The sequence below is a fragment of the Chiloscyllium plagiosum genome, unplaced genomic scaffold, assembly GCF_037043375.1.
Source record: "Chiloscyllium plagiosum isolate Xiang-an unplaced genomic scaffold, Cpla_swu_hap1 HiC_scaffold_28, whole genome shotgun sequence".
NCBI classification, from domain to species: Eukaryota; Metazoa; Chordata; class Chondrichthyes; order Orectolobiformes; family Hemiscylliidae; genus Chiloscyllium; species Chiloscyllium plagiosum.
The window spans coordinates 32,078,976-32,091,593 of record NW_028270166.1 but is presented as its reverse complement, the minus strand read 5'-3'; the positions used below and the strand labels follow the sequence as shown (position 1 = coordinate 32,091,593).

The 12,618-nt window shown below is 40.4% G+C and overlaps 1 protein-coding gene across 1 annotated transcript in view; it reads right to left on the bottom strand.

The window, feature by feature from the left end:
* The window catches only part of LOC122565549 (cation channel sperm-associated auxiliary subunit delta-like), a 96,907-nt gene that overhangs the window by 50,318 nt on the left and 33,971 nt on the right, over window positions 1-12,618 (bottom strand). Inside the window, exon 3 of the mRNA XM_087975866.1 lies at window positions 11,093-11,165. Within this exon, the coding sequence (XP_087831992.1) occupies window positions 11,093-11,165 (73 nt within the window). The remainder of the gene's footprint in view (window positions 1-11,092; window positions 11,166-12,618) is intronic.

Sequence of the window (12,618 nt, the reverse complement as noted above, 5' to 3'; positions counted from 1 at the left end):
GGGCTAATTACAGCATTCGCTCAGCATTTAAGTTTGCTGGAAACACCATCAGAATCTTTAGAGATGGCTAAAGTTCAATTGAAAATGAAGCAGCTTGAGTTAGAGGTGTTGTATAGGTGTATATGTATCTTTAAGAGAGCTAAAGCTGGCAAGAACTTAGGCATTGTGTGCTGAAAACTTTAAATGTAATATTTGGCTGTGAAACAACTGGCTGAGCTGAGATGACATGGTAAACAAACTTGAATTTGGCCAGTTTAAAAATTATGCCACTAGATACCAAAATCCAATCGAATTTGAATGTTACTGTTTTGACAACATCAAACCAATGAGATGATCCAATGTTTTGGGGTGTAAAAATCAGATATTTTGAACAGTTAGCCAGAGCGGCAAAGAGCACCAACAAGCATAGACTGCCTACAGAACTGCTCTCTGAAAGATACCTGTTCATATGAAATCAGTGCAGAAGACTGAAGAAAAGACCCCAAAAAATCCATAGAGGAAGATAGAGAGGAGAATCAATGCGGCTGACTGGTTTTGAAATTTGAACTTTCTGTAAAACCAAATCTAGGGGGTTTTAAATGGATTCAGTAAAGTGTTGCAGAGTGGAAGGTAGATAAATAGTTAGGACAAAAAGAGGTGACAGTGTGGATAGTTGTTTAACATTGTTTTTTATTGAAGCAAAGAATAAATTGTTTTTTTCCTTTAATTAGCGAGATTTGGTAGTTCTTTGTCACTCATACATTTACAGATTATGAGGAAAGATAAGCTTTTCTGTGAGTCTGGTTTAAATTAGCAGAGGTGCTTACCCCATGTTGTGGGAGATTAGAAATGTTGTTTTTGCAGGTGGGAGAGGGGGTGTAGTGGGGGGAAGGGAAGGGGAACATTATACAAACGGTCGCAGAATTCTTGTATAGCATGTAGCATGTAGCATACTTAAAGCTAAGACTTTAATGAATATAGAGAGTCTTTTTAAGAAAATAGTTTTAAGCTAGGAAATAACTTTAAAGTGTTGTAGTTGACCACAAAAAGAAGAAGCAGGGGCATTTCACAATAAAGCTTATAGTATGATAAGAGAAACTGAATAAAAGAACAAGCTGTAACAAACAAGGAACAAAGAATGCAGACAAGGACAGCAGGATGGCCAGATAAGAAAATAACTAACAAGTGAGGTAATCGGATGGGAAAAGGGTGGCATGATTCCGCAACTTGCAAACTGAATAAGAAAGCTAACATGCTCTGTTTTGGTGCACATTTCTGCTTGATTGCAGAAGCGTCCGGTCCTTGCAAGGCTGTAATAAATTGTTCTTGTTTCCAAGGCTTTGTCTCAGGCTGATTGATTTGTGAGTGAGTTCTGTTTCTCACAATTGGGGGCCTCATTCCGGGATCCAAAACTCCGACTGCTCGACACTTTTGGGACGACGGAGGAGGTGCACCTCGCCGATTTTGGTGATCTCCGACTCCCTTGTTTGCCGTTCACGGTTTGGGCGAGTACGATCCAGACTGGGAGACCCTGGAAACAAAGCGGGCAGACGCTGCGGATTCGGTTGGGCAACTCTTGTGCACAAGACCCGGGTAGGGAAAGATCTTAAAGGATATATCCGGGCAACCAGGGGCAGTGGTATTTGCTGCAGGAATTGCCACGGGACGGGGCGCATCGAAATGACCAGGTAACTCTGTGCACAGACCAAGGTAAGAAAAGAGACCTTTAAGTATTGCCTTGGTGGTCGGGACATACGAAAGTACGGGGAATTGGCGATATATAAAAATATTCAAAGCTAGAGGAGTCGTGTGGGAAGCTCAAAGTGTCTGTGAGACACGGTGCGTGTGTGTGTGTGTGTGTGAGAGAGAGAGAGAGAGAGAGAGAGAGAGAAAGAGCTGTACAGCAAGTAGAAAGTTTAACCCTTTGTGATTCGGTTTGAATGCACATTTGTTTGTTGGTGATTGAATGTTTGTGCTTTGTTCCCTGGAGCTTGAGATCCGGGACTGTTTTGAATCTGATTTCTACTATGGAAATTTTAACATGATTTCTTTTAAGGTTAAGGATTTTACAGATTATGAAATAAAATGTTAACTCCTGTTCTTTTTACAGGTCATGACTGCCTTACTATCAGTTTCTAATTAATCTCTTTTATCCTTACATAAAAGTGATTTATGGAGAACAGTTGAAGTCTCAAAAAAAGCATATAATTGGTCAGATTAATTGGATGAGTAAGGTGTCTAGTCAGGACCCTGAAAGGGGTGTGGAAGAAGGTGACACCGGACCTCATTAAGGTTAATTAAATTAGCAACAATGGGAGGCACGGAGAGTTGCCTGTGTAACGATCGATCTGTAAATAACGTTAAAGGGGAATATATTCCGCCCGACAGTTCTTTGGGGAAAATGTTGGGTAATTGGGAACACAACTCCCGGATGCGGGAGAAAGATTAGGCTAAAATGATAAACTATTGTTTCGTTTGGACTAGAGAAAGTATTAAGGCGCCTGGTATTTTTTTTTTGGCCCAAATATGGGTCCGATGAAGATTGCCTGTGCCAAGATCTAAATATATACGTCAATCGGAAAGAAACATACAGTCAAGAAGAGTCAGAATATGTGGCTTGTTGGATAGGGAGCGCAGGAGTAAAATTATGTCCCATGAATACGGAGGAATCAGGAAAAAAAAGAAAGAATGAAAAAGGGAAACCACAATGGGATCCCTTAACGTGTTTGCCGCCCCATATACTACTCCCCGGAGTGAGCCTACAGCTCCTGAAGTAAAACCGAGTCCAGACACAGAAAGGGGAATGGACTCTGAACTAAAAGATGCAGAACCTAGGGCGCTCAGAATCACTCGAGCCATCACACGTAAAGGAGGGGCAGAGATAATGGAAAATGTAAAATTATATCTCTTACGAGAGGTTCCGATTGGAGAAAGTACAATCAAATATGTAAATGCTCCCTGAACTAGCAGTGAAGTTAGGGTCTTTAAAAAGGAAATGAAAAGTTTAATAGAGGATCCGGTTGGACTAGCCGAACAATTAGAGCAATTCCTAGGGCCTAATTATATACCTGGGGAGAACTGATGGCAATTTTAGGAACGTTATTTTCAGGGGAAGAACGAGATATGATTAGGAGAGCGGCTTTATAGGAATGGGAAAAGAAACACCCAGTTGGGGAAGAAGGGGCCCCAGCAGAACAGAAATTCCCAAATGTTGACCCTCATTGGGAAAATATTGACAGAGAAGGTAGGGAGTCAATGCGGGATCTACGAGAAACGGTAATACTAGGAATTAAAGAGGCGGCACTTAGATCACAAAACTTTGTTAAGGCCTCTGAAGTACAACAAGAGAAGGATTTCTTAAATGCACCCCTTCTGCATTTCTTAAAAGGCTCAAGGAGGCCACAAGGAAGTATTTGGGAATGGATCCCGATAATCAGATAGCACAGGGACTCTTAAAGGTCCAGTTTGTAACTAAATCATGGTCTTACATACAAAAGAAATTACAGAAATTAGATGGATGGAGTGAAAGACAGATGGAAGAACTGTTATGTGAGGCACAGAAAGTGTATGTGAAAAGGGAAGACGAGAATCAGAAACAGAACGCCAAAATGATGGTGGAGGCAGTAGAAGAAATAACAAAAAAGGAGACTGGGATCAGGGGATAACAGGAAGGATAGAGGAGGACATGAAAGACAAAGGTCGGATACCCGGGAAAGGAGGCAACAGGCAGGGTGTTACCATTGCGGGAAAGTGGGGCATTTTAAACGGGAATGCCCGGAATTAGCACGAGAAAGGGAAGCCGTTTCCCTAATGACTTTAGATGAAGATTAGGGGAGTCAGGGGTTCCTTCCTCCTGAGACCCTCCGGGAACCCTTGATAAATTTAAAGGTGGGACCTGAAGGGGAGGAGACAGTATTTTTGGTGGACACGGGAACGGCACGGTCATCCCTAAGTTTTAGACCTACCGGTGTTAAATTGACTAACAAGAATCTCAGGGTTTCCGGAGTAAAAGGTGAGGAATTCTTGGTGCCTATTTTTAAGCCAACCCTAATTAGAGGAAATGATGAGGAAGTGACAGGACAATTACCAACTGTAGAGTTCAATGATAAGTTTTTAAAGAACTATATTGTGGCGCTCGGCTCTTCTTTGTCTGTCCTTAGGAAGAAGGGTCTGTTGACCCAGACACCTCCACTTGAGTTTGCAGTACATCAGATACGACCGGGTGATTGGGTCCTGATAAAGACCTAAAAAGATACCAAACTGCACCCAAGCTGGGAGGGACCGTTCCTAACCCTCCTGACTACTGAAACAGCCATCCGAACTGCTAAAAAAGGGTGGAGTCATTACACTCGTGTTAAGGGCCCCGTGGAGGCTCTTCCCCTCGGCAGAGTGGCAAGCACATCTTACAGACAACCCTCTGAAAATCAAACTGAGCAAAAAGAATGGACTGAGATAAGAGACTATTAAGTATTGGTTAAAAAAACTGTATCCCAAAACAATTGTAAGTGTTGCATGGACTCACTCCTCCCTGGTATTTAAAGGGTTAGGGAATAGACAGATATGATTGTGAGCTGAAATGAGTGGTCAGCTTTATATTGTCACGATAATATTGGCACTAGCTGCCAAGGGGGGGTGGGAAAAATCATTTTACCACTTTATGTCAAAATTATGCTAAACTAAAGGGGCATACTGACTGTTGGGTATGTGTGGAGATCCCACACCATGGGGAATCCGGAATTCCTCTCATGGTAATACCACTTATCAAAAGAGAAGTGTACGATGTGCAACAATTTGACTCGGGCACAAATGATAAAACTTGGAGATTTGAAAGGGGTAATTATAACTTTGCGGGGTGGTTCCTCGACCAGCCCCGAAAACTCTGGGTGCTAAAAATGGCTTTAGAGTTTCCCCACCGAAAGGAGCAGTAAATACCACTTGTTTCTGTAATCAGAATGATACCGCACCCTTCCGATTAGGAAAATCATCTTGTGTCTACACCAGCCAAGCCAAGCCACTGCCACGACCATTCCCCAAATATTAAACAGAACATATTGGGTATGCGGCCAGAAGGCCTATCCATTTATCCCCGGCAAGAAGTACGTTTGGATTGGCGGATGTAACGGGAATGGGTGCTGGGACAATCCTGTTCAGACACTATCTCAAAACTAGAAAGGTTGGAGTGGCTGCTGCTACCTCGCCTATATAATTCCCCACTTGAGGCTGCTAAAGAGAGTCCCAAAAATACCTCGGAATAAACAGGGAGGAAGGCGAGTAACCCGGAAAGTAACCGAAAGAGATCGCCTCCTCTGGACTTTGATACTTATGTATGGGACCACTCGAGCAGGAGTAGAAATACAAAAGTTGGCGGCTTCCCTGGAAGAGTTGGCCAACAATACTGCTGATGCGTTGGCCGAAACCAATCCCAAGTAGCAGACATAACGACTGAAATGATTGCCACTAGGCTAACGACTTTTCAGAACAAGATGGCTCTAGATTATATTCTGGCAGAGAAAGGTGGTACCTGTGCACTAATTGGGGAAGGGGGTTAGTCAATCTGACTATCTATGGATTATTGATATTAGTGGGTCTGGTGATAGGGTTCAATGTCCTAAAATGGGTAACGAGCCGACTGATGATACCCCTTGGGGAAGGAACCCAAATAAATCATCAGATGCTTTTACAATCAGCAGGTGATATGCAACAAAGAGAAAGTCAAAGAATGCTTCCAGAGTTCGAGGGACGAACAACACATATGTAAAATGTAAGACTGTGAACCCCATCGCCAAAAGGTGTAAGAGGGCAGAACATAAGAAAATGAATTTAAGGAGACTTAATAAGTGCAGAAACAACAGTTTTAAAAAAAAGGGGAATTGTGGGAGATTAGAAATGTTGTTTTTGCAGGTGGGGGAGGGGGTGTTGTGGGGGGAAGGGAAGGGGAACATTATACAAACGGTCGCAGAATTCTTGTAGCATGTAGCATATTTAAGGCTAAGACTTTAATGAATATAGAGGGTCTTTTAAACAAAATAGTTTTAAGCTAGGAAATAACTTTAAAGTGTTGTAGTTGACCACAAAAAGAAGAAGCAGGGGCATTTCACAATAAAGCTTATAGTATGATAAGAGAAATTGGATTAAAGAACAAGCTGTAACAAACAAGGAACAAAGAATGCAGACAAGGACAGCAGGATGGCCAGATAAGAAAATAACTAACAAGTGAGGTAACCTGCTTATGATAGGATGGGAAAAGGGAGGTGTGATTCCACAACTTGTAAACTGAATAAGAAAGCTAACATGCTCTGTTTTGGCGCACATTTATGCTTGATTGCAGAAGTGTCCGGTCCTTACAAGGCTGTAATAAATTGTTCTTATTTCCAAGGCTTTGTCTCATTGATTGATTTGTGAGTGATTTCTGTTTCTCACAATGTCATAACAGAGGCAAAAGACAAGGAAAGGACAGAAATAAAAGTTTGAATTAAATTAAAAGCAGAAGAGAGGAAAAAAGTTTGAACTTCAGAAATTGGCACTTAGGAAGGTTAGCTTAAAAGAATGGAGATGAAAACTGAAGATAAGCTTGGTGAGGAAGAGAGTGAGGAAGAGCAAACCCATGGTAGTCAAAGACCTGGTGAGAAACTGTTTAAATATATTCAAGCATTGCCTAAATTTGAAGAGAAGGATGTAGAAGCCTTTTTCATGTCATTTGAAAAAAGATGGCTAAACAAATGCAGTGGCCAGTGACCATGTGGGTTTTGTTGATCCAAACAAAAACTTGTAGGTAGAGCTAATGAGGTATTCACATCACTATCAGAGGAGGTAACTGGGGAGTGAGGGGGTGAAAAAAGCTATCTTAAGTGCATATGAGCTTGTGCCAGAAGCCTACAATGTTTCAGGAATCTAAGAATAGAGCAAACCTATGACGCTCTCAGAGAGACAATTATTTTGGAGGAGTTCAAAACTTCACTTCCTGAAGTAGTGAGAACTCATGTGGAAGAGCAGAGAGTTAAACTGGCAAGATTAGCAGCTGAAATGGCTAATGAGCTGGTCCATAAATCAAAGTTTGGCTTCCAGAATCAAATTTCAATTCATGAGGGATAGAAATTGAGGAAAAGAGAAATCCTCATGTGGAAAGGGAAAGATAGATCTCTGAAGATCAAAAAGGATTGTTACAACATGGGGTAAACCATCCTGCTTAATTAAAACCAGCAACACAAGATTTATCCCACGCAGTAATCTGAAAATTCAAGAGGCAAAGAACTATTTAACGTAAAAATTAACAACTTTATTTCTTAAAGTATAACAGAATAATTAACGAACAAATATTTACAACTCCTTCCTGTAACTTATCTTTTACTGTCCCCTCTACGATACTGGTCTGATAAAAACTCCAATTAAGATTTCCAAAACAAAACTTCTCAAAACCAGGCAGCTTTCGGTTCTTCTGTATTCCTGTCTTTTCTTCTTGGGGTTTCTGCTTCACAGGTTAATGATCGATAAATGTACCTTTAAGAGAGCTGTTTATCGGGCAGTCTTTTTACATGCAGGTGACTTGGCAGTTCTCCTCAACTGCTCAATTTTCGCCAGCCTTACATCCGCCAAAGCATTGGATTGTGTCATTGGCTTTTAAGGTAACTATACTAAATTCAAACTGGATTGAAATTTGGTATTTTTCAGAGTATAATTTAAACTGATTGATTGGCCTAATTCAAATCTGTTTTATTGTTTCCAGGCAACCCAGCTATTAGAGTTGTTTGACCAAATGTTACATTGTTACCTTATTGAAAACACTTGGTGCTGTCATGTAGTTCTGCTAGCTTCTAACTAGCAAAGATACAGTGCATTCACATCTTCATAACAAGGATAACTTACCACAGGGGAAAAAGGAGACCCTTTAAAAAGGGACAGATGTTAAAAAGCTCCGGTGTTTTCACTACAATAAAATAGGTCACCCGAAAATCAATGTTGGTAGGTTAAGGAGAAGCATTGGGAAGCCAGATGAAAGAAATCAGGATAAACTAGTGAATTTTATTGGAGTGGTAACAGAAAGCACAGTGGAGGCTAGAAAGCTGCACCAGCATGTGCAAGCTGGTCGGAGGTTGGTTAAGGAGGAAGTGCCAGATCTTGAAAAAAAGCCTGCAAAGGTAAAGTTTATTTGCATGGGCCAGAAGCAGCAGGTAAAGAGGTCACAATATTAAGAGACACAGGATCCTCTGTCTGTGATGCTGAGAGAGAAGATATGAAGGACTATTGCCAGAAAAAAGGTACTAGTAACGGGAATGCAGTGAGACAAAAAGCACTCAATTCTGTAAAGTGAGTTAGAGTGTCCAGAGAAGAGTGGAGAATTTGTGGTAGGAGTACTGGACAACTCTCAGCTCCAGGAATACAATTTGTCCTTGCTAATGATATAACTGACTCACTGGTAGGAGTGCTGCCTACTGTCATTGAAAAACCAGTGCAAACTCAGGCAACTGAACTATTGCAGGACACATATCCTGGAACTTTTCCTGACTGTGTGGTATCGTGGTCACAAAGTCACAAGATATAACAGGAGAGATCAAAGAGTACATATAAGAAAGTTGAGGTGGAATTAGCAGAGACCCTGTTTAAATTAGATAGTTGAAATAAAGCAGGAGCAAACAGATGACAATGCAGACAGCGTTAGTTCAGATAAACTAACTGGAGTTACAGCAGAAAGATAAATTTAAAAGTAGTTGTATCAAAAGGCACACACAGAAAAGGAATCCAAATGTATCCCTGAATGTTACTACCTTAAAAATGATGTCTTAATGAGCAAATGGAGACCACACATTCAGGCAGATGAGAAATGGGCAGAAATTTGTCAAATCATATTGCCAGTAGGGTATAGAAAGGAAGAGTTGAGAGCGGTGCATGAGCTACTATTTGGGGGTCATTCAGGAGGGAGGGAAACAAGGCCTGGACTGGCCTGGACTGCACAAGGATGGAGCTGAATTTTGCCAGATGTGTCATACATGTCAGGTAATTGGAAAACCACAGGTAGTTAAAAAACCTGCACTTTTAATATCTATTCCTGCATTTGAGGAACCTTTTACAAGAGTCTTAATTGATTGCACAGCGTCCCCTACCTCAAACAAAAAGTGGGAATCAGTATTAACAATAATGGATGTGTCGACCAGGTTTCCAGAGGCCATTCCATTATGCAATCACAGCTAAGAGATTGTAGAGGAATTATTCAAATTTTTCATTAGATATGGACTACCAATACAGATACAGTAAGATCAAGGGTCAAACTTCACAATCAAAATTATTCAAGAAACTTATGAACAAGCTTAGGAGCAAAATAATGCAAATCTACTGCATACCATCCAGAATCACAGGGAGCACTAGAAAAGTGTCATTAGACATGAAAGACCACATTGAAGGCTTATAGTCAAGACTATCCAGATGATTTGAATATGGGAATTCTGTTTGTGCTTTTTGCGATCAGACATTTGCCAAATGAATCGATCAAATTCAGTCCATTTGAATTAATTTTTGAGTATGAAGAGAGAAGACCGTTAAAATTGATTAAGGAGAAATTAGTAAATCAGAATTCAGAGACCATATATTTGGACGATATGTCAAACTTTAGGGAACGATTAAATAGAGCTGGGGTGTTAGCGAGATAGCATTTAAAAGTATCACAGCATACAATGAAACAGGAAGCAGATAAGAAACCAAAAATGTGCAATTTTGCTATTGGGTATAAGGTATTGGTGTTACTTCCAGTGATAGGCGAACCTTTAAATGCAAAGTTTAGTGGACCTTATCAAACCAAAAGGAAATTAAGTGAGGTGAACTACTTGATGGGGACTCAAAATCTCAGTGTCATCAAAAGGTATTTGTTGGGTATCGGGTCCTTTGGTCACAAACATGACCAAAACTAATGTAGTGTACAAAATACCATGCAAGGACTGCACTAAACACTATATAGGACAAACAGGAAGACAGCTAACAATCCGCATACATGAACATCAACTAGCCACGAAACGACACGACCAGCTATCTCTAGTAGCCACACACGCAGACAACAAGCAACATGAATTCGACTGGGACAACACTACTATCATAGGGCAAGCCAGACAGAGAACAGCCAGGGAATTCCTAGAGGCATGGCATTCATCCACAAACTCCTTCAACAAACACATCGACCTGGACCCAATATACCAACCACTACAGCGGACAGCTGAAACTGACAACTGGAAGCGGCAGGGACAGACCACTATAAACACCGGAGGAAACATCAAAGAAGCGCTTCGCAGGAGGCTCCCAAGCACTGATGATGTCGCCTAGCCAGGGGACGAAACGTTTGCAACAAAAACTTCCAGCTCGGTGAACAGAACCACAACAAATAAATAGAGTTACCTTCAGCAAAAATCAAAATGACCTGAGAGTTATTGCTATCATGTGGGGAGTTAAGTGGAAATAAGCTGGGGAGTACTAACCTAATTATGCATGATGTAGATATAGGAGTTGCTGTTCCAATTAAGCAACACCCTTATAGGCATAACCTTCTAAAGTTGACACAGGTTCAAAAGGAGATTATGTCATCTTGGAGCATGCATTCAAAGTAAGCTACAGTGACTGGAGCTCACCCATAGTAATAGTGCTAAAACCAGATGGTATCTAACAGTTGTGTGGACTATTGCAAAGTCAATGCAGTTACAAAGACTGATCATATCAGATTCCATGTCTGGAAGACTGTGTTGAGAAGGTGGGACCAGCAACTTACATTTCCAAGTTGGACGCTCAGAGGACCACATAGTACCTAAAACAAGGCCACTACATGGTCTAATTTAAGCCCTCACAGTTCCATGGTGCTACAGGTTTTTTTTCGTTTTACATTTTATAAATTTTGCCTTATTTTATCTCATCTTTTACTTTTTATGTTGACTATGGCTACTTTGTTTTAATGTAAAATTTTGAATGCTCACTTTTCAAGTTTCCTACTGAGGTTTTCTATAGCTGCCCTTTAATGAGGCCCTGACAAGGTCCTTGAGCATATTCTATGGAAGCTGCAGTATTACTTTAAATATATAGTAGCTATCATACTTTGAAAAGCAAATCTAAATTTATAACTTCATCACATACTCAAATGTACCTTCAAAGCAATGGGGAAAAAAAGTGGAGAGAGGGAACTCTGAAATCCATCTCTGGTTAGGAAAACAATTCTCCTAAGACAGAAAAATCAGAAAGACATTAACAATCCATAAATTGTACCAATAACTTGCATAAAGTTTCAGAATACAACTTGCAGAAATTACTGTAATTCTAATATTTAAGTTCTTTTTGTTGAAATTGAGAACCAAACAGAACACAAAAGGTTCAGAAGGGTGGTGAAAATGCAAATAAGAGAAGCAAAGATAGATTTATACTGTTATATTAACAGCCAATGTCTTCCATAAGCATATAAATAGGGGAGTAAAAGGAGGATAGAATCAATTATGGACTACAAAAGGGGGTATGCACACACAAGAGGTTTGGCTGAGCTGTTAAATTAATATATTGCATCTATCTTTACCTAGGAGGCAGATGTTACCCAGACCATGATGACAGAAGAAAAATCAGACATTAACGGTTTGAAATTGATAAGAAGAATGAATAAGCAGTCAGTACTTAAAGATGACAAGGCACAAGGACGAATGAGATGCATCCAAGTAGAGTGAAGCATGGGAGGGAGGAAAATATTATTGTCAGAGCAACCAAAATTAAGTCTTCGCTAGATTCAGTGGTAGCGCCAGAAGATTGGAGAATTGTAAATATTATGCTTTTGTTCAAAACAAGTTGTGCATAAGCCCAGCAATTACAAATAGTTTGTCTAACCTCAGGGAAGAGGAAACTTCCAGAAACAATTATTCAGAATAATATTGATCATCACATGGAAAAATTGTGGTTTAATTTGGAAAGGTCAGCACAGATTTGTTAAAGGGAAAATTGTGTCTAACTAATCTGCTAGAGCTTTTCTAGAAGCAACAGAATTGATAAGGGAAAGGCTTTTGAGATGGTGTACATTTCAAAACTAAGAGTACAATGCTGTAGAACAAATCTGTGAGGTTGGAGGGTTAAAAGTCAGAATAGAAGGGACAGTAGCAACGTGCATAAAAATTGGCTGAATGATAACAGTAATGGTTAATGATTAATTTCCAGGCTAGAGGAAGGTTTCTAGTGGAGTTCCCAAAGGTCGTTTTTGGGACCTATGCTTTTCCTAAAAGTTATGCAAGATCTAGATCTTAATGTAGAAGGTTAAATTTCAAAGTGACCGTTTGAAGAATTGGAAACTGAATGATTATTTATTGTCACTTGTACTCTATTTTGCTGTGTCGCTCATTATTGTAAAAACCTTCAATTGTCACCACAATCGGGCACTATTTGAATACTTCAAAAATAAAACAAAGACAAAAACTGAAAGAAACTCAGTCTTTGCTCCACTGCATCTATGGTCACGAGCTGAGCCAGCCAACCAATGACTCCCACGCTGCCACCTGCATCAGGAATGACCGATGAAGGTCTTTTGCCCGAAACATAGATTTTCCTGCTCCTCGGATGCTGCCTGATCTGCTGTGCTTTTCCAGCATCACTCATATCTTGACTCTGATCGCCAGCATCTGCAGTCCTCACTTTTGCCAA